Source organism: Triticum aestivum, chromosome 3B (assembly GCF_018294505.1).
Source record: "Triticum aestivum cultivar Chinese Spring chromosome 3B, IWGSC CS RefSeq v2.1, whole genome shotgun sequence".
Lineage (NCBI taxonomy): Eukaryota > Viridiplantae > Streptophyta > Magnoliopsida > Poales > Poaceae > Triticum > Triticum aestivum.
Genome location: NC_057801.1, coordinates 185,252,074 through 185,275,104, shown reverse-complemented (window position 1 = coordinate 185,275,104; position 23,031 = coordinate 185,252,074). Strand labels below are relative to the sequence as shown.

Below are 23,031 nucleotides of genomic sequence, written 5' to 3'. Positions count from 1 at the left end.
ACAGTAGAAGTAATAAGGATAAAATTTAAAACGAAAAAAGATAATTTATGAATTCACGAGAATCTGGAAAACACCACATAATTTTGAACTAACAGAAAACATCTGACATTCGATGGGAGTGGTATTGTTCTGACAACAAAATCGAGATTGTAGAGCCATTTTGGCGTTTCGGTTTCTACTAGCGGTATTTTGGCACTCCCGGTTTTGACTAGTGCTATTCTCTTCCTCCAAATCGGTGAACGACGGGGAACGCTGCCTGGCGCTCACCCCCTCCCCTCTCGCACGAACCCTCTCGCGTCTCCCTCTCTCGCACAAACCCTATCGGTGGCGGCTGCTCCTCTCCCTGGATCCGCGCCCCCGGCTGCTCCTCTCCTTCATCCTCGCCGCCGGCTGCTCCTCCCCTTCATCCTCGCCGCCGGCTGCTCCTCCCCTTCCATCCACGCCGCCGGATGCTCCTCTCCCTCGTCTCCTCCTCAATCGTCTGCGCGGCGGCGGTCTTGAAGCTGGGCGGCGAGCGAGGGGCTACTCCGGCGGCGGTCCTGAAGGTAAGAACGTCCCCTCCTCCCCCTTGTATCTTGCGGCTCGCCCCTCTCTAGATCTTGGAACTTGTCTCATCTGTCATACCCAGCCGAGAGGGAGATGGAGAGGATATTGAGACGACACTCATGGCGTTTGTTTGATTCGAGTTCCTTGCTCTATGCTGTTCAAACTAGTGGCCGGTTTTCCTATTTTATACTCAAAAGTGCTGTTTCCAATATATATCTTTGCAATATATTCTGCTGTCACAACTCACAAGTCATCGGTATAAATATTTTTGATACCATGCATGAATTGTAGATGGTCAAGAAGATGAACAAAAGAAAAATGATGATTAGGGGAGCCACTGTTTTTGTTGCACTTGCTGCAATGGCAGTCATTGTCCGGGCTATAATAAGGAAGAGGAGACCATGTACTACCTATAGCCCAATGAATGAAAGAGATCACGGATCAGATTTGATTATCTAAACCAAAAAAATATGGCAATGCGATGTGATGTGGTAAAACATGTTAAGGTTTGAAAGAAATGTGTTCTTTCGGTTGTGTGACACATTGTGGGATCGCAAGTTGCTAGAAAACAGTACACATCTCAGCGGGGAGTAACAATTGAGTTTTTTTTTTTTTTTGCATGCTATTGTGCATAACCATTGGAATAGGGTTGTTGCAACAAATTTTTGTAGTCCCTGTGTTTCTAAATATAGGTCTTTTTAGATATTTCACTATGGGCTACATACGGAGCAAAATGAGTGTATCTACACTTAAAATATGTCTATATACATCTGTATGTAATTTGTAGTGAAATCTCTAAAAAGACTTATATTGAGGAATGGAGGGAGTAGATCATAACATAAAGCAGTTGATGCTATCACCAAAACAGTTGATTCAGTTCACTGCCCAACAAGGAAGTCCACGAAACTACATCAATCAACCTATAATGAGAAGTATGATAGCAGAGGTAAAAAAACCATTACTCTACGAAACATACAATATAACTGCTGCCACAATTCACAATCTAAAGAATAAAAATTGCTTACATTTTTTAATATCAAAAAATTATATACGCAGAAGTTGGTGATTCGCTCTGATCTTTGAGGCATATGAATTTTTAATACTGCACACACAAGCCAATTAAGATCTAGCAACAAAAAATCTGAAGCATAAGGTTCTTTATGGAGAAAGCTCACACTCAAGCCAATTAAGATCATCTGAACCAAAAGAAAGGTATAGCAAAAGTATTCCATAACAAGTCAATCATTCTAGCAGCAAAATCATGAGTGCTACTGCTAATCATTATCTGCTCTGGAAGGCTAGGAAAGATGAAAATTATTACCTACTAACCCAACAAACCACTACAACAACGCCACTCCAACATCATAACAGCAATGAATATTCACACAAAAATGTGCCAAAAACAGAACAAGGAGAACTCAAAATGAATCCCAATACTCCAGTTCTAGTAACTGAAAAAATACCAAATTTCCCATCATATTAACAAGATCCAACCAGCACACTGCACGACCTAGAGAAAAAACGGCACAATGAAGAGATTATTACCGCCGTTCTGGCGATATGCATTTGCACAGCGCCTTAAAACCTCCCCACCTCCACCACCACCAGCACCTCCTCTGCCCACTACCTTAGTCGCCGACGAAATCAGTATCTTTCCAAAATCCACCTTTGCTGGCAGTAGAATCTCCACACCATCCATCCACCGCCCCGAAATGCGCCCTTTAAACACCTCTAGAAACAAACAACTTGCCGCAAAAACTACCCCAAATTGACGCCGATTCTGGCCACACCAGTGCCCAATTGGAGCGCGGTAGGCGCCTGGGGCACACATTCGCTAGAGCGGTGCTCGCAGGGTGAAGAGGCGGCTGCACGGTGGGTAGGGGAGGGGGACGTCTAGGGCTTGGGGAGGTAGGTCTGGGTAAGGAAGGGAAAGGGGAGGTAGAATCAGCTGCTTTATTTGGTGATAGCATCAACTGCTTTATATTATGATAGCCGATAAGCTTACTGCTATTTCTTGATGATTGTGTTCTTTCGTATTCTCGTGTTGGGCTGTCGGCAACAATTTAGCTTTAAAGGAAGCCTTTTTGGGTTTTTGTTTTATAACAGTACTGTTTTTTAATCCTTCAAAATTGGATATCAGACGGTTGACTTGAAAAATGGCGACACCTTGTGCTGTGAGGTCTGTTGGCTTTGTAGATGCCTTCAGAACTTAGTACCGACACTTGATGCCAGCAACTTCTATTGTTTTACGGAAATGATATTTGGATTTTGATGATGAGGGGATTGAAGTCACACCTCATGATTGACTGTGGCATCACAACGAGGATATGATCTGTTAGTTTGAGGGTGCCACTTTGTCAAAGATAAGCTTCCCTTGCCATTTGGGAAGTGTTGTATATATGTGAAGGCCCCTGACAAAGAATACATATACAGAACTAGTTGTTATGTTACTCTCTACTAGGTTTTATTTGTACATTACTGCTGCATAAAGAGAATAGATATGAGATGTGTATATCACTATGTTTTTAAAGAGACATTTCATCACATGACAATGACGATGCTTTTTGCACCATCAGTAATTCGGGCATTGTCTTATGCTTGGTCAAGGTTGCATGCCACGTGCTAACCCCACTCTAGGCCCCTCTGTTCCATGAGCATGGACAGGTTGCCTAGGACACCATGCGCAAGAGGTGGTGTGGAGAAACATGGGAGTTTGAGACTCTGAAGGGTGCTGTAATGCTTTGCCCAAGTTGTGGCAGAATCACTCGTGTAAGCAACTGCCTTTTCCCTCTTCGTGATGGCAACTTGTTGCTCACAAACAGCAAAAACTGAGGCATCGGAGGATATCATCCAAGGATTACAATGTGTTGATGTTCATGTGGCATGGGTGCCTGTGGAGCAAGAAGACCGTCGACGCCACTTTTGGGTGCTCGATGTCCCCAAAGCGAGTAGAAACTGACCTTTGGAACTGTGAGGACTTGATTGCACGCGGAGGCGGTCCACCTTGTTTGATTGAGGAGCTGCACACAGGGGGGGAGGCGCAGAATTGTGAAAGGTCCTTAGAGCAGGAGGTGCTGCTACTAAGTGCCTGTAGATGCTTACTGATAAGAGGGAGGCGCCCTTGTCCGGGTGACTCTTCTTGAAATTTGAGTTCTTTTAAATGCAACCGGGCTTATTTACTTGTGCTGCAATGGAAATTTTCGTTCTTCTGCTGATTTTAGGGAGTTGTTAAGTACTTGCAGGTTTGTGATCCGTATAATCTAAACATGTAAAAGTTTCATTTGATTGAGTAGAGCATATTTTACTTGGCCATATACTGGAATGCAGCAATCACACCAGTTTTTGCCTTGTCTCTGGCAATTATTTTTTATTCCTTTTTACCCTGTAGACCGTTTCAGGTTTCATGACTGAAACTTGATACTACTATTTTCCTTATGGGATGTGGAAATTACTCAAATTAGGCTGTTTTATTTCTTGTAAGTGTTGATCAGTTGGTTGAAGAAAGTGATACATGAACTTAAAAATCTGGTGTTTACTTTTGTTTTAACTTTTTGATTTTGTTTCCCCTTTTCTGATTTGAACTTTCTCGCTTCTACCCAATGGCAGATGTAACAATCCTGCCGATCTACCATGGGTTTTATTGTGTGTATTTTTATTCATGTGAAGCTTTGTATTAGTGATGATAAGATGCTCTCACTTGTTCAGTGCTTATACCCCTGAGACAAATATGCTGAATCTCGTTGGAAGGGCTTTAAGATACTAGATGCAAAAGCACCATCAGCATGTGCCCATGCGTCCATGAAACCAAAGCTTGCAAAACATATACATACTTGTTAGTTTCCATAGATGTGTGACTCTCCTTGTCTCTTTAGGGCCTGAATGTTGCATTGAAGTTTCCCTCTTTCACGGCGAAATAAATGGTGTCTTGTAACCTTAGTATTTATTGATATCCTTCCTTTCTAGTGTCATGGGATTTGTTTTTTCCCAGTTTCCGCTATTATATGCAAATTATTTTTGCCATGTGTTTCATCTGCCAAAAGGTTTTGTCTTTAATGTGTTTCACTTTTGATGACTAATTTACTAATCCATCGAACTTGTGTATGGGCAGATCAGCAGATGTGAAGCAGCACCACCAGAACACAGAAAGCAGTTCATCTTATAAAACGTAAAAGGACTTCTTTGGAGGTTTCTATGCAGAGATCTCTTGCTGTTGGCATTAAGTCTGAGAACAATGGCAAGCGGGATTACACTGGAACTGGTACTGTTCCATCCTTGCATAAGCAAGATAGCAAGATACTGACCAAAAAGACCATAAAGTTGTTGGATGCGCCACCTTGTCCAAAAAGGCCAAAGCTAGAGCCAACTCAAACCACTAGAGGTGCTGAAGCTAAGGGCCATGAATCGCTGCCACATAAGATTGTTCCTGAAATGGTACGATGCACAGCATCTGGTAAGTTGTGAAGTCTCATTTCTTCATCTATGGGTGTCTAATTTTACATAACAGGACTACTCACCAAATGACTCTGCATATGTTAATGGATTCATTATGGACCTTCCCGTCAGAGCTTCATATCCTATCTTTTGGCTAAATGTTCGTTACCATCATTTGAATCAATACCATGCTCCCATTGCACTTATTTCTCTATTACAGTTTTTTATGTTCTTCGGACCTCTGTACATGACCGCAAAGTAGTTTTCTTAGAACACGCAGGAAAGCTGCATATCATTTCACTAGGATGAAGGAAAGGTACAGAGGAGAGCTGTGTATCATTCCGTTAAGATGATATACATGATAGAGTTGGGGTAGTGCTGATTGAAGAGAAGCTTGTCCAACATCGCCTGGGATTGTTCGGGCATATACAGCACAGGCCTCCAGAAGCGGCAGTGCATAGTGGACGGTTAAAGCGTGATAATGTCGAGAGATCGGAGTAGACCAAACTTGACACCGGAGGAGTCCGTAAAGAGAGACCTGAAGGACTGGAATATCACCAAATAACTAGCCGCAGAGGTGTGTGGAACTTGTTTTCGAGATCTTTTGGGTTTCAACTCTAGCCTACCCCAACCTCTTTGGGACTGAAAGGCTTTGTGGTTGTTGTTGTTGTTGAAGGAAAGGTACAGAGTAGCGGGAATAAGGACCCTCGCCCTAATGACCAGCTGACTGTAAAGTCAGGGATAGCCCCATAACGACCAACTGACCGCAAAGTAGTAATTTTAGTGGTCTTCCTATTCACGTTATATTAGCAGGTATATATAAACCTGAAAGCCGACCCTTAAATTTCAGTTTTTGACTGAGCAAAAAAATGAAGAATAAAAAGGAACGTGTTGCACAAATGACTTCTGGAATGATACTTGCGCTGTAATGGATGTTTTCATTCTTCTGCTAATTTTTGGGAGTTGTTTAAGTGCTTACAGGTTTGTGATCCACATAATCTAAACATGTAAAAGTTTCATCTGCTCGAGTAGAGCATATTTACTTGGCTGTGTACTTTTTTTTTTTGCATCGAAAGGGATTCTTGGCTGTGTACTAGAATGCAGCAATTACACTAGTTTTTACCTCCTGGAAATTTACAATGTGTACTGTAAGTACTTAAACAACTACCAGAAATTTAGTTCCTTAAGTTTACTCCACATCAAATAAATATAAATATGGACCAATAAGTGGCTAATTTATCCTATTATTAATTCAGAAATTTGACTGTCTCATGGTCCAAAAAGCTGTTGTTTGGTGCATATTTCAGTATTCAACGTGTTAATGTTGTGTCTTCTTCTGGACTGACTAGTTGTGTGTATTAGGGCGAGTGGGCACAAGAGCTCACCCTGTCTGATTTTCAATTTTATCTCTGAGCAGCGAATTGCCCCTCATAATTTGAAATTTGTTAGTACGACTGCAGGATTTTCTTGGTTTAGTCTTTCCCCATGATAAATATTGTCAGCGGTGGTTATTTATCAGCCTTTTACAGTTCCTGATTCAGGTAATAATACCTTTTAATCTGCCATGGAACCAAAAAAATGATTGCAGTTGTATTGGATCATATAGTATACAACAACAATTGCACTTGCAGCACTGCAGAGAGAAAACTTAGGCAAACAGGCAATACTGCACCTCTGTAACTGGGCATGTGTGCACCAATGCAAGATTTGAAGCGCGGAGCCATGACCGTATTTTGAAACTTAAAAGTTATGATGATGGAGACTGGGAGGAGGGGCAGCCGTAGGACAGTGATTGTGGAGATGCGGTACCACGAGCGCGCGGCCCCTGTTGGTTATCTAGTTACACCTATGTTTAATTATCCTGACTAGTCCACAGGCCCACTGTAAAAAAACTAGTCCATGGATTGGTAACCCTTTAGTTCTCTTACAATGGTTGATTACCATGTCAGTGTCCTCCAAAGGGTGGCCTGATTTGGTGGGGCAGGGACCGGTGCGTCCAGTGTAACCATTTTAATTATGTTAGATTTTTGCCGCTGTTTTACTAGGTAGGCGGGGGATCAGTGCGTGCAGTGGTAACACTTTTAATTCTGTTACCATTTCTGGAGTATGTTTTACTAGTACTAGTAGGGGGGGGGGGGGAGGAGTTGATATTTTAGCCGAGCAGCACTCGTGACCTGGCTGGAGTGCAGGATTAGCATTTTACGCTGACACTCGCTTTAGCGCTGCCGTATACATATACATGCGATTAATGGTTTTTCTCTGTTTGATTTATGATTCATTTTAGATAACAAGTTGCTGTACAATGTGCCATTCTCTGCTTTCGTACAACATCTGATATAGCTCTACCTTGTGCATGCAGTCATTTGTTTGCTCTAGTTAGCGTCAATGCTTCTATCTAGTTTGATATTCTAACAGCAATTGCTTTTGCCCTTACTTTAATGTTATACAGAAAAATCTGGGTTGCTAAAGCAGAGGCGCATTTCTGATGCAAAGAGAATTGACAAGAAGAATGCTAGGTCTGGTGTCAGATCTAAATATGATTGTTTCACATTAAAGTCTGGTTTAGGAAATCATGATTCCAGTTTCATGGGAAATGGCATGCTTGGTATGTATTAACTGGTTGCAACTATGATTTTGTTTATCGATGTGTTATACTAGTTATTATCCTTCTCATGTCTTATCATAGTGCAAACTTTCTCACTTACAAAGTTCCACATTTAGACATATGGCCTGTACATGATGCACTCCCTATGTTTGGTATGCTTGAGAAATATAGATCTGTTAGTTCATTTGACCTTTCATGAGCTGTCCCTGGATAAAGAACATGATATGCCAGATCGTGGATGTAGATTTATAAGATAGTTATTATTCTATGGCGCTCACATCCATAACTGATTTTCTCAGTAAATTGATCCTAGATGATGTGGGCAATGGAATCCAGTTGTATAGATCCTTTTAATTTTGTTACTTGTTTAGTTCTGAGATTTCTGTTTTGTTTCATTGTTGATTGTTTTAGAAGCTTCATTTTTAACCTGCAAAGGGCAATTCTTGGTCTTCTCACATTTTAATCATATGATCTAAATAAAATAAAATCTCATTGACATGGAATTGCTTTTCCTTTTAAGCACCCACTTTTGTTTTGGTTTCATCTTCCCTCTATTACTTGTTAAAATGATACCCCCTCAGTTCTAATAGAGATGATATTCGACTTTGCAATGGTGTCTAAATGCATCTTTGGCCATCACGGTATTATGAATATCTAAGTATGAGATGATACAAAATTATATCGTGGAATGTTTTTTCATGACAAACCTATGGTGTTATTTTTATTTCCACTTAACCAACCTAAATAATTTTTAAATAGTTAGTTTACAAAGATATAGAAGTTTGACTGTATGCTTTGTAGAATGCGTCATCTATTTTAGAACAGATGTAGTGCCGAGTTTCGTTATGGCTGTACACAACTCATTCATGATGCAAATTAGTGTTTGCTCACACAAATATAAACACTAATGGGATGAATGCTAGAATCTTTTACATATTGGTGTTTTAATTTCTTTTTTTCCTTTATTGAATTTCTTGGTTTTTATACCGTATTTGTCTATTTGGTGACTGTTATTTTTTAAACATGTTCCAACTTGCCTTTCTGTTTCCAGTTTCATTTTAGTGTCAGTTGTTCCATTTTTGTTGCTTTGCATCTCTCTAATTGTAATACTAATATGAAAAACAGTACTAATGGCACATCTGTCCTTTTTTTGTTCGTTCTTAAGTGGTACATGATTTTCTTACTAACATATGTAGGATTCTGCAATCTGCATCATCATTTATTATAATTCATGGCCGACAGTGACTTTTGCATCATTAGGCCTTTTCAATTCATCTGATATGCATAACCTACAGCATGACTAATATGGTATTTTACTATGTGGGTGGTTCTTCAGTGTACATCTTTTTACTTAAAAAGTACGCTATATGCATCCACAAGAAATCTCGTTGTTCAATTTCAACATATATTTATGAATACCCTAGGATGACTAATATGGTATTGTAATGGAGAAAACATGCTATTGATTAATTTTTAGGCCTCTTATCATTGATCACGTATTCTTGCATGTCACCTTACAGTGTTTATCTGTTCATTCAGGGGCACATGGCCTTAAATCTGATATCCGTGACATCACGAATCACATTGAGAACCTGACATTGAGTGAACTTCTCGATGGCACTTACAAATATTCCAGCTTAGGAAGAGAAAAAGGAAAGAAGGTATTGCACACAAAAGATGAACTCCTAGTCTCTGTCAGAAAAGCTTTTTTTATGCTATCTGACATGGACAGTAGTCCTGGAAAAGATGGTAATTTTACTCCTAGTCCTAGGCTGCATTCAGCAACCACCTCAAGCTCTGATATCAAAGATCAGTGTAGTGACAAACCATCCTCTTTGGTTAAGGTAAGTGGAATCAATTGTGTTTAAATCATTAACATGTCTTGAAGCACCTCACAATATCATTTATGTTTATTGTAATACTACTGCTACCCAGGATCCTTTACAAACTGAGGTCTGCAATGTTTGCCCAAAGGACATCCTAAGCCGTTTAACACTTCCCCAAGGACATGATCTTGATTCTCTTTTATCAGCTGGAAGCGAGAGCTCAGCTACAGGGCCTTCCATGACAACTCATGGAGCTAGTTTGCCACCATTTACTTGGTCACACTCACAAGCTGGGGTTTACCGACCGAGCGTCGACTCTGGTAAACATGGGTCAAGTAGGAGTAACACCCATTGGCAGTGGTTGAGAGTTGGATCATATCCAACCTCTCAGGATTACGAAGATTTACCTGTCCATCAAATTGATGATCTTCTTCAGGAAATGGATATGGCAAAGTCGTCTATCATTGATTCATGTAGCAGACAATCTAATTTATGCTGCACGGAATCAACTTCTGGATCCCTCGGACAAACTATTTACTCGAGAAAAACTGAAAGCGAGCATGGTCCGCAGCAACTGCATCCACTAGACCATGTGGGCTCCTCAGATAGCTTCCAGAGGAATGACGGTGAACGTTCTCTTCTGAAAGCACGTCAAGGTATGACACAGTTTATTAGGGAACTCAAAGTTGCTTTAATTGTATTATGGACGTAAAAAAGCTTTGTTGACCAAAAGAATATTATAGTGATTATGCAAACTATTTTTCATGCTATATCACTTCTTGGTCCTTCTCCATGCTACAACCTAAGATAATGCAATGAATGATATGTAGTATAAAGCCCCTTTGCATTCTGTGTCATTAGATCTAGCTATCTGCGGGTTTTTAGTGAACCGTGATTACTATTTCATTTGGGTTGCATATTTTGTATTATCCATTTTCAATTCTTAAAATTTGCTGATTTGCTGATATGAGCTCCATGATCAGCATCACGGAAGATATTGTGCGCAGCTGAGACCCTATGTGATATGAGAAGAAGCACGGAAGGGTGGAGTCCCCAAGTATATAGCAATGGGACAATAAATTTGCCAAAGTCACCTCCTGATAAGGTGAAAGCCCGTAAGCCGTCATCACCGTTTGGTACAGCTGAGAGCTCCTCGGGCTCTCGGAATAGTGATCCAGCTCGCAGCGGAAACCATTCTACCAAGAAAGTGGTCGATAGGAAGAACGATTCTGTGTGCATGAGCAACCCAGGGGAAGGGCTTATCAGGTGGCCTGTTCCTATTGAAGATGCTGTATCTCCTGTCAAACCCGAGAAGGGCCTTATGCTTGATATGAGACAAAACCACAGCAATGCCGCAAGGCATCCGATTCATGTATCGTCTCAGGCACGGCTTGAGAAGGAATACGAAAACCAGCAGAAACTGAGGAAAGCAACATTGGCCTCGTCTCTAGGATCGGGAGACTGGAATAAGGAGAGGAACAGGAGATTGTGAATTGTACATTATTCATGTTGACATCATAGAGGCGATATATTTGTCTGGGGATTGGCGTAAACCAGGCAACTGTTTCATAAGAGGTAACAACAGAACATTGGGAGATGCGTTCATTCAGGTGGCGGATGTATTTATTGGGCATTTGTTGGTGGAATTGGTGTAACAAGTGTAGCCTGTCTTCTTTTTACTATTTGCCATCTTATCGCATGTCTCTCACTGTCTAGGTATCTTCTGTTCTTTGCTGGTAATTTAGATTTAGTTATGTCAGCGGGAGCGGTGGTCTGCGCACGTGCTCCAGCTTTCTCTCCCATCGATCACTTCGCATATAAGATTTGTTTGAAGTCAAACTTCATAAAATTTGACCAACTATATAGAAAAAAAATTAACATTCATAATATGAAATCAATTTTCTCATATAAATATGGTAAAACTTTATGAAGTGTGACTTCGGAGGGGGTACTATGTGATCTGTGCGCAAGATTCTTCCCACCCCTATGCATTTATACGGCCTGGCTCGCCAGAACTGGTTTCGTGACCCCTCGCTCGAAACAGATGCCGGTGGAATCGCACAACCCACCGGTCATTTTGCACTTGTGAAGCTGTACTAGCCTTGCTTTGCTCCTACCTGTCGGCACTTCAAGCTGAGCTAGCTTTGCTCTGCTCGGGCGACCTCCCCGCCTTTGGCTGCTTTGGCCACGTTCCACTCCCCTACCCATGGTGTCGTTTCCCTTCGTTGGCGGCGGCCGCATGCTTGAGCTCTGGTTGTTGCAGTCCAACCCATCACCGGCCGCGGCCACCCCGAGCATGCTCGCCCCCTGGCCTTCATCGAGCTCCACCTCATTGGCTGAGGATGCTCGAGGTTAGTGGTTGGAGTCCCTTCATTGGCTGCGGGCCTGCGGCCATCCAGAGCTCCACCAACCCTAAGCATGCTCGACCCCTGCCTCCATCGAGCCCGACCTCACCCGCAACAGACGCCTTGAGCTCCACTGACCTCGAGCATCCTTGGCCGCTCGCTCCCCATCTCGGTGAGCTCCTCCCACATAATTAGCATTGATACAAATTGATTGCTCGCGATGGTGCCGGCCATCGAGCCGATGTAACATTTGGTTGCTCACGCTTTGTCGCCTTCTTTTCCATGGAATACAAATGAGTGTCAACATTTTGACAAAATGTTTATATATTTCTGTTTCGTTGAATTTCTGGCACTCAATATGTCCCATTTTTAGAAAGGTCTTTCAAATCGTTTTACGAACTTTATTGTTTATTTAATCAATTACATGGTCAATTACTTATACAATCAATTATTTTTTAGTTATAAGATGGCGAAAGAGAACCCCCATCTTCGAAGTGGACGCATACTAATAAGGGAAACGTTTGTGGCCGGTGCGCCGGCCGAAGATTGGGCCGGTCGCACGCGGCACGTACCTGGAATAGATCGAATGCTCCTGCTCTTCTCACCATGACGTGTCCTGCGGGACCCGCGCACCGCCCACCCTCCCCTTCTTATCCATCCACACACTCATCTATCTTCTCCCTCCTCTGTTTCTCTCCCTCCCCAATCTTGCCTCTCCTCTCTGTCTCTCTTCCCCGCGGCAGCCATGTCCTTGCCCGCTCCACCGGCTGTGAGTTTGTTGTCGTGGAACAGCTCCGAGCACGCTGCTGCGAGCAGCTGCAGAGCCACCAAAAAAACCAATGGATGAACTCCATCCCCTTCCCCTCCTCTCTCCTATCCCCTCCTCTCCTCAGTGGCCATGGATGAACTCCTTCCCCTTCTCTCCTCGGCGGCCATGGATGAACTCCATCCCCTTCTCTCTCCAGCAGCCATGGATGAACTCCATCCCCTTCGTCACCCATCCTTAACCTTCTTTTTTTTCTTGCAACTGTTGAAGAAGCTGCAACCGGCCATGAAAAAGGTTGCGTCCACACTCCGAGGTGCTGGAACCGGCTAGAGAAAAAGCTACGACCACCTTAATCGGAGGTGCTGGAATCACACTTTTTTTGCTGGAACCATATGTTCTTTTTGCTTCAAGAACACTACTCTAGTTTTTTTGCTTCAATCATATTAATTTTTGCTGGAACCATATGTTCTTTTTGCTTCAAGAACACTACTCTAGTTTTTTTGCTGAGATTTTTTGCTTCAATCATATGAATTTTTGCTGGATCCATCTTATTTTGCTGGAACCACTTCAAGTTTTGCTACAACGGTGTTCGATTTTTGCTACCACCGTCTTTGCTTTTGCTACTCCCCTATTTCTGATTTTTTGCTGGATCGATCTTTTCTGCTGGAAGCTCTCAAAGAGAGAGAAAAAGGAGGTTGTGGATGCCATGGAGGGAGCTGCAAAGATTACAAAAAATGCTACAACCAGCCTCCTAGGGGAGCTTCAATCGAAGGTGATGAATTTTGGGGACCGGCCACCACGCAACCACGGAAGCTGGAACCGTTGACGAAAAAAGCTTCAACTGTTTTCTGAAAAAGCTTCAATGGGCGTGAGAAAAAAGCTGTTGCCGACGGCATGGCGGTGCGGCAAAGGACGGCGAGGACGGGACCGGCGGCGAGCTGGTGATGCTTCAAGGCAGGCCTAAGAGCGTCCATGGCGGGTGTCCAGACGAACAACTGGATGTGCTTTTTTAGAAAGAAAAAACGAGGCAAAAGGCTGATCTGACGGTTGGTAAATAGGTAAACTAATGTGCCAGATGCGACCGGCCGAACCGTTCCGCCGGTGCACCGGCGCCTATGAGTCGCCTACTAATAATGAGTCGGTGCCTTCCCATCATGAAGATCCCCGGTAGGATGATGATGTTGACGAGTACGCGGGTGAAAACCGTGACACGGATTCCGGAGAAGAGACCGGTGGTGCTGAAGAAGAAGCGCAAGATGGGGAGAAGAGTCTGACAGGGCTAAAGAAGAAGAAGACGGAAATGGTGTAGAAGCTAAACGAGCAAAACAGCCGCGGAAGCCTACGTACATGATAACTCAAATTGCCAAGAGCGGGAAACACGTTTGTCCCAAGAAGAACACAAATAAGTGGCGTAACGTGTTAGCTACCATCGTCCATGAAAACCACAACATCAACCTGAAGTCCATAAGGGGTTGACCTGCTGTTAGCAAAAATGAGAGATATTTTCAAGTTCAACGACCACGACATGGCCTGACCTGCTGTTAGAAAGACATGCCATGCTCACGTTCACCTCAGCCTTGAGTTCCCAGAGATACAGTGCAAACAAACTACTGGAAGAGGGAAATGATTTAGATGAGGTTATCAAAAATAGATGAGGTTATTTAGGCTTCGCCCCGCCCCCGCGCGTCGCCTTTGGCGCACGCGGGAAACCCTAACCGCGCCGCCAGCCGTCCCTCCCCACTCCTCCCCCGCTTCGCCGCCGCCGGAGGGGACACCGGCGAAGCCCGTGTGGTCCCCAGGGAAGGTGGCGGCGGGGCGTCCTCGCCGTTTCGCCATGGCCGACCGCAGATCTCGTGGCGACCGGTGACGCGCGGCGGTGTTTCGCCGGTGGCTGGCGCCTGCTGCCCGTGGGGCGGCGTCCCTCACGGCGGCGGGGCTGCCCCTGAATGGCGTTTGGTGGTGGCCACTTGGCGGCGCGTGGGTGGGCCGGATCTGGGCTGCGGGTCTGCGTCCCCGTCATGGCAGCGCTTGCCGTTGCCCTCAGCCATGGGGCGTGGTCCTGGCGGGCCTAGCGCTGGTGGTGCTGGCCAGGACCACGCTGGCAGTGCCCTACTTCATCTTGCGTCGTCTCGCTGGCCAGTGGTGGTGGTCATCTTCTTCGCCAGAGATGGCCGACCAGAGGCTTGGTGATCGGATCTCGAGATCCATCATCTAGTCCCGGCTACGAGTTGGGGAGACATGGTTGCCGGTGAAAACCGAGCCAACGACAGGTGATGGCGGTGTTCTACGCCGTTACCTTGATGGAGGCATCATCGTATAACTACTGTCGACCCACTCGTGCTGCTCTGGAGGAAACCCTAGGATCTGATGTTCCAGATCGAACGATGGTGGCACTGCGGTGTTGTTCCTCTCTTGGGAGCATCGTTTGTGGAGCAACGCTGGAAGTTAGGGGCAGGAGGTGGAGCGGCTTCGTCTTGCACGGAGCTTCGGTGGAGATGTCAAGTCATGCCTGACCGACAGGTGCTACGCTTTGTCATGCCTGGTCGGCGGGTGCTATGCACGACATATCTTCCAAAGACTTCAAGCTATGTCGGCTGGTGGTACTTGGCAGCATGATGCTGAGGTGTATCAGTGGCGACCGCGACGTGCTCAGCTGTTTGCGCGCAGAGAAGATGTGCCGTTGGGCGCCGTGGTGGCGCCGACGATAGCTAGATTGAGCAAGGTTGATGCATCAGTACAGTTCTGAAGATGGAGAGGTGGCAGTTGGCGGCAGTGGCCTCTGGGAGCACGCCGGGCCAGTGTGTGCCCCAGGCCCGGCAAGTGGCTAGGTTGGGGTCTCAGGTCTTAGATGTTAGGCTTGGCTGCGAGGTCTGTGGTATTAGGCCGGACTATCAACATCCCTTCATTAACTGGATAGGAGTAGCGACAGATGTTGCCTAGACGGTGGCTCCAGCCTTACTGTTGTATTCCTTTGTAAGGACTTTTGTGAATAATTAATAAAGTGGCTGCATGCATCATCCAGATGCAGAAGCTGGGGTCTTCCTCCTTTTCTAAAAAAAATAATAAAAATAATGAAAAAACTATATTCTACGACTAACTATGAGGAATGAGAGGTGTTCCTTGCTTACTAAACTCCCAACCATACCAAGAGGACAAAGTAAAGTATAAGGACCTCCGGAGCAAAATCTCTGGGAACCGCACTCTCAAGACCCGTGGTTTCTAAGGGAAGGAAAGGTTTCAATTCAAACACTAGGCCGCGATATGGGAAAAGCACGATGCTAAGTTCGCTTCGCAAGGTAAACCCGTGTCCTTCAGTGATATCCTAGAGCAGTGTACCAAGAATTTGATTCAGGATGACTACGAGCAGCGGGAAAAATTGTTCATTTTCATACAAAAAGTCTAAAAAGAGCAAGGATGTTAAGTTCAAGTAACTCTTATATGTGAGACCTAATAAGAGAGTTGTTTACTTTCCAGTAGATCAGTGAGTAGTGTGTGATAGCATTGCCAGAAATTGGGTGCAAACTTTCTTTTTTTGAAACGAGACAAAAGATTTGCCATTTTCATTGATTAAGCATAATAGAATTGCCCGATTAATTAACGGGAAACCGGGCGAAAACCGTCACAACACGCCCACACAAAGGGCACACCGGCCGACCTGGCACCCACAAGACCACGCACACCGCCGAGGAGAGGACACCGTCGAGGTTGCCTGCAATGTTATCGTCATCACCTCTCCCCGAGCAGGCGACTCCGACTTCGGCACTAACGACCCATAAATACCCCTCCGAACGAACGACACCGGAGGACCTCATCGGCCAAAGCCAAACAATCGGCCAAGACGTCGAAGACCGGCAACTCCGATTTTGTTAATGCGCTTCATGGGAGAAAGTTGCAAGCCTCGTACCGACCTAGTCCATCACAACCTCCGGAGAGCACCGTCCGCTGAAACCTCCCTCATGGAGTCATCGTTGCCGCAGGGGCCCCGCCACGCGCAGCTCCGACTTCTCTGTCACAGCGAGAAGCAAACATAGGCACACCCATAGGCGCATCGGACCGCCGACATCAGAAGGACCAGCCGCGACCCAGCTCCACGCGCCACCATCATCGTTGCCGCACGAGTCGCAACGCCAACACCTCGCATCACCGGTTGGGCACCAGCCAACCATGATGCCGTGTACGTCCAGCCCAAGGGAAGCACAAAGAGGGATCACCGGTCTTCAAAGCAACGCCCCAAAGGAGGAAACGCCGTAGGGACGACGTTGTTGCCCGACCCAGTCGGGTCTAGGCTTTCACCCGAAGAGCTCGATCCGGAAGTAGATGTTGCGCATAACACGACGGCGCCTCCAAGAAGGATAGCGACGCCCACAGGCACCGCCGCCACCGGCCGACAATCACCGGCAAGGCTTTCGCCTGAAGCAACGCAGACCATCACCTCCACGCAGTCGACCAAGACCAACAACACCTCCGCTGACCCGCACACACCTGCCGCAGCGGTCGCGCCACCGCCACGCAGGGCCACCTCAAACCTCGAAGCCTGCGAGAACCAGCAGAACTGACACCCACCTCGCGCTGCACCACCACACAACCACAGACCCTCCTCACAACACCAGAGCCGGGGGGGGGGGAGGACTGCCACACCATCCCGAAACCTGCCAGTGCCAGCTACCAGCCCAAAGGAACGAAGCCGTAGCCCCGGCCGCACTGCCCAGCCACATACAGCCACCAGCCCGGAGCAGCAAGCCGGCACGGCCTCCCAACACCGTGGAAGAGCCGGATCCGGTCGTAGCCAGCATATCTGACGAGCTGCAGCCACCGGATCGCTGAGAGAGCCGCTAGGAGCCAGCTCGAAGTCGAACGCGAGGAGGACGCCCAGATCCGCCGGAGAAGAAGGGGGGCCCCACCCACACCCGACTCGCCGAGGAGAGACGCCGGCAGAAGCCCACCGAGTCAACGCCATCACGCAGAGCAGCCAAGGGGCCCGAGCCTCCCCCACCGAGAGCCGCCACATCCAGGCGACGAGCGCGCCCCGCCACCGCCGTCCGCCACACGGGCTTAGCCCGGCGGCATCCTCCGGCGACGGCGGCGGGCAGGGAAGGGACGAGGAAGGAGTCCGGCGGCGCGGTTGTTTGCTTCCGCCCGTGTCGCCAGAGAGGCGACGCAGGGGACGGGGATATAGTCTGTTGGATTTTGAACTGAGAGTTTAATTGGGTGCAAACTAGATTAAAGAGAAACTTAATTCGCTCAAGCGTTGACTGCGATGAAGAAAGAAGAGGCTACAGTTGCAGATGGAGTCACGTGGAGTTTGGAAGTAGCATTAGTACATGAAGGTTTGATGCATGGATGAATTTAAGGTGAGAGAGAATATTCGACAATGTGAATTTGTTGGAGCTGTGTCAAATATTGTGTATAAGGTAGGTTACATATGCACCTAGAGTGGTATTGTACCTAAACAGGGTATAGAGCCGTGTCCTAGTAGAACACTTGTATCCTAGGCCTCCTATATAATATGGGAATAGACACGATGTAATCTATGCCAACATTGTTACACATGTGCACACGGGAAGCCGCAGCATGTGTCGGCTCTTGAGAGGCCGGTGTGCAGTATTGTCACAATATCACAGAGAGGAGCACCCATAGTCATGTTCCAAAGATTAGCTGATGTTTGATAAATCTCGTTAACAAATCTCGATCGCGCTTCATGCAATTGTTTAATCTTTGGTAGATCAACTTCTGTCTTGAAATATTCTAACACGCCCCACATATGAGCTGGGTTTGAGGTGTGCGAGACAACCCAAACATATAGGTTGAGTTTGGGGTCCGGTTAGGTGATGTTTTTCTGTTCGGGGTGTCCGCACGGACAGGAGTAGGGGGTCTGGCTAGAGATGCTCTTAATTCAGGTAGCACGAGATCAGTATGAATACCAGTACAGATAGGTCACATATGTTTTGCTGCACTTTGAAACACAACTAGCTATACCCAGAGCAATATTATACATGTAGAGCATAAATTAACTATACATTAAGAAGCTTAAGACATTCGCAATCCTCAGTTTCACACATCAGCCACCACTAGCTAGCTAGTACTTGAAATTCAAAAGATCAACGCGTCCAAATTAGCATACAAGACACATATATATGCCATTTCATAGCAAGCAAATAGAAACTATATATATAGAAAAACCTTCGTAGCTAGCTAGCTAGTCGATCTCTGCATATACGGATAATAGTACAGTAGTACATCGTCTCCCAGGTCCATCGTAAGCTAGTCATGAATGATTCATGAGCACGGCTCCATGGTCGCGGGAGAAGACTAGACGTACGGCCGGCAGCGGTATCAGTTGCCGGCGCCCCAGAGGAAGGCCCCCATGGCGAAGCTGCGCTTCTGCTGGACGCTGCCGTGGACGGGGAGGCCGTAGTCGGAGAGGAGGCGGTCGAGCTGCCACTCGGGCATGGCCTCGTAGTTGGCCCTGGTGTACCTCGGGTAGTGCAGCGGCATCTGGAAGCGGCGCGCGCCTCCGCACCCCGCGCCCTGCTGCTCCCTGTCCCCGTACCTCGCCGCCGCCCGGCCCTCCCCACCGCCGTTCGCCACCATCGTCTCCATGTACGTCCACCTAGAGACCAGGCTAGGAGGCTTTGTAGGTGGTGGTGGTGATGTGGCTGCGTCGCCCTGCCGTCTTTGATCGAAGGTCTGAGCTCGCTAGGTAACGAAGCGGGCAAGGCGACCGCCTTTAATAGCGCCGGGCCGGAGTCGAGGACCCGCGCGCCATCGGAAATATCGCACGGAGAGTTTGGTAGTTTATCACGAGGAATGCAGCTGAGCCAGCTATAACTCTGTGGCCCGTGTGGCCGATGTCGAGACCCAGTACGTGTGCCAGTGTGTGTTCGAACGGGCAGTTGGCAGTTGGCAGGCGCGGCGTGCGTGGACGGCGGACGTCCCACGCCCGTGCCTTGGCAGTTGACAGCCGCGTGCAGGCAGGTCGGTCAACGACGCCCTGCGCCGTCCGTTGCAAACTTGCGAGGCCCGCGCGGGGGAAAAGGTGGCAGAAATGGCCAGCACGGCATAGCAGGCCCGCCTTTTGGACCGGCGGCTGGGCGTGCTTGTTTAGTTGAGCCGGCCAGGCACGACTCTCTCTGGCTCGCACCAAATGATCGATCTGACGGGTGTGACGAGGGTTTATGGGCGTGGTACGTGACACGTGAGACCTTGCGTTTGTCGCCCATTTAGTGCTGATCCAGCTTTCTTGTCGAGGACCTATTTTTTGCGGATATTGTCCAGGACTTTGTAGGGACGAAAACGTGCAGTAACAACGTAGAGTACATGATCGAGCAGGTCGAACGGCACTTGTTTCATGGCCCAACTAATCGTCATGCAGGGCTGTAGGCATGCATGGACCGGCTCGTATCAGGTGGATTGAAGGTGTAGCTGATGTCAATTTTGCCGAGCTGTGTGAGAGAAAAAAAACAGAGTAGTGTATATCGCCCCAGTCTTAGGAGCTCTTTTCCACTGAGTCACAAAAGAAAAAATGGGCGAGGGAGCTCATTGTATTTGTGTAATAAAATATTGTTCAGAACCTAGTTTACGAAGATGCCGTCGCGTACTGTGCGTGCATTGCTCTGACCGATCGATGCAGATGAAACGATCATTGTAAGCGTTGAAAACTAACGTCCTTTCGTTGTACTACTGCTACTAGTTGTGGAAAACAAGGGGCCGGAAGCAACGGGAAAGGTCGAGAAAGAGTGTGCTGGTCTCCACGTACGCCGGCCAGACGACACCAAACAAAACCTGAGCCGGCCAACCAAATCGGCACCAGCCAGCGACATGGGGCCAGTTTGGTTGGCACCCTGGCCATCTCGTGCCTGGCCACAAGTTTCCCTGTAACCTGCCTGGCATCCGTTTGGATTGCGTCCTGAACAATCGAACGAGTGCCTGGCCGGAGCAAGCCTGGAATCGTTATTAGCCTGGGGTTAACTGTGGCACCATCGTTAGCCTGGGCCAGGCTATCCCTTTCGGATGCCTGGTACATGCCTGGCTGTGGATCAATACTAAAATATTTGGATGGGCTGGTGGGCTCCGTACCAGTACAGACTATTAACACTAAAGAAATCCTTCTTATACGTTTTCAGTCCAGGCTGCCAACCAAACGGACCTCTCCCAGGCTAGCCTGGCCAGGCACAAAACACAAAAATTTCAGGCGCAACTCAGGCGCGGATTTTCTCCAGGCACGGTGGTGAGGACGCGAACCAAACTGGCCCATGGTGCGTGAGCGTGCGACGCCCCGTGACATACCGGCACCTTTGACGAGAAGGGAGGGCTGCTCAGGCGCCACGCAGAAAGGAGTGCACCGGTACCACGCCGTCGCGAGTGAGAACAGCTGTCTCGCGAGTCAGAAGCCTTCCTCGCCGATGGTTTCTCAACTAGAAGCGCGCGCGCACGGGAGAAAGGCAGCCCAGATGCTGAAACACTGGGAATATTACCAAAGTAAAGGGAGGTGGAGCATCTGCTCTCGAGCTCAAATCAGTAAAAGCAAACAAAAAGTAAAAAAAAAATTCCTGAAATTGTTTTGTGGTAAACTTTGACAAATGTTTTATATGCTTACAAAATTTCAGCACGAAATGACATTTGTGGTAAAAAAAAATCAACGCTACAAAAATGTTAGTTTTGAAACTTTTGGAGTGCTGATTTTGTTTTTTTGCCACGACTTTCAGAATGTCATTTCGTGCTGAAATTTGTTAAGCATACAAAACATTTTTCAAAATTTATTCAAAAAAAATTAAGAATTTTTTGAATTCTTTACTTTTTTTTATTTTACTGTTCATCAGGGCGTATTTGAGCTCGGGGTCATAATAGGACTTTTGAAAGTAAATTTGCTTCCTAATCAAGGCAAAAACAATGGGAGATGGTTTGTGCCACGCAGGTGCGGGAACTCCGCACAATCTCTCGTGCTTTTCATTTTTGAACTTTCAAATTTGGATATATTATTACGTTTTGAATCAAAAGTTTAATTTATGTTTCATTTGCATATTTGGATTCCTTGTGATGAGGGATTTGAAATAAAACTACTTTTGAATATGTTTTAACACGTTTTAGAAACTCCACTCAGTTTCACCTGCTAAAACTTAATAGGAACAAACGACAAATTCAACAAGTTTCAGAAGGTAAAACTTAAAACAACTCAAACAAGTTTGCCAATCACGAGACTATTAGGAGCCGGGCGCGACCGGGCAGGTGCATGCCCCTGCAAATTTTCACAGAAACAACCTCTAGCCAACGTAGTTGCGATGTCTCACAACTAGGAGCAAGTATGCTAAGGCGTGATAAGCCTATCTACATGGCATTTTTGTTTATGTGAAGGACAGGGACAAAGAGATACTTTTTTGAAATGAATTCTAGTGCAAGAGTGAGTCTCTACACTAAATGAAGAGAAAATAGGAAAGAGAGAACGATAAAAGAATGACTAACCTAATTTCTGTGATTAACGTCGTCATGGCCACACCTTGTCGACTATATTATTAGTCATGCTCTATGATGGTGTGTATCTGCTGGTACGGGGTGGATTTTGGTTTTAATGATGCGTTGCAACTCGATGTAATTGGGATGTTTGTTTTGGGGAAGCACAACGGGAGAAATGCAATATGGACGAGTTTGCAGCTAAATGACAATCGACACATACTCCCTCCGTTCGAAATTACTTGTCGCAGAAATGGATGTATCTAGACATATTTTAGTTCTAGATACATCCATTTTCGAGACAAGTAATTCCGAACGGAAGGAGTACAATTCATCTAGTTACTTCTCATTAGTTTTCATAACACTGCTGCACTTCTTTTCGATAAAACATTATTGCAGAAACGTGCTAGGCCATGTTTAAAAGCAAAAAAGAAAGAATTTCCTTTGGGTACCATGGTTTCTAAAAAAATATGGTTCTAAATACGCCGAGGAGTTTTGATCCAATTAATCTACTAAAAAAATGCTGGAGTGTTACAAACTACTAGTAGAATGCCCATGCGTTGCCCCGGCCTTTTTATTTGTTTTCTCGATTACACATATAAATACATTGCATACATGTTTCTCACTCCATCTCTCTCTCTCCCTCTACCCCCCCTCTCTCTCTCACACACACCCCCTCTTCCTCGCTCAGTGTTGACATTCACCGGCTGAAACATTAAAGGGAAACAATGTAATAGAATGAATAAAACAACAGATTAAATAAATAAAGTTAGTGGAACTACCGAGTAACAACAATGATCCCCGCACATAAGATTAGTACAAAACTCGATGGCTTCCATCACCAAACTTCTTCGGAAAGTAGGTGATGACGAAAGTAAACCGAGACATGGCCTGCATTCTCCATTTCAAGATGGTCAGCATAAGAAGATCCATGCGCACAATAGTACTTGGCTCAAACACAAACTCATATCATGAACTTACAACATCCATATTTTTAACACTTTGTCAAATCGGTTAAAAAAATGATAGCAAAAAGTTGTTGTTTCTCCTTTAAGACCGCTTCAT

At 46.0% G+C, this 23,031-nt stretch overlaps 2 protein-coding genes across 2 annotated transcripts; one reads left to right on the top strand and one right to left on the bottom strand.

The window, feature by feature from the left end:
* Positions 1 to 224: 224 nt before the first annotated feature.
* LOC123069278 (uncharacterized) lies at positions 225 to 11,108 on the top strand. Its single transcript, XM_044492093.1, has 6 exons — positions 225 to 545; positions 4,655 to 4,996; positions 7,427 to 7,582; positions 9,122 to 9,426; positions 9,518 to 10,064; positions 10,392 to 11,108. Exons 2-6 carry the CDS (start codon positions 4,738 to 4,740, stop codon positions 10,898 to 10,900), a joined length of 1,776 nt encoding a protein of 591 aa, XP_044348028.1. The 5' UTR covers positions 225 to 545; positions 4,655 to 4,737; the 3' UTR covers positions 10,901 to 11,108.
* Positions 11,109 to 18,515: 7,407 nt separating this feature from the next.
* LOC123065194 (uncharacterized) lies at positions 18,516 to 19,317 on the bottom strand. Its single transcript, XM_044488544.1, has one exon. The coding sequence runs from the start codon at positions 19,117 to 19,119 to the stop codon at positions 18,853 to 18,855; it is 267 nt and encodes an 88-aa protein (XP_044344479.1). The 5' UTR covers positions 19,120 to 19,317; the 3' UTR covers positions 18,516 to 18,852.
* Between the last annotated feature and the right edge of the window lie 3,714 nt (positions 19,318 to 23,031).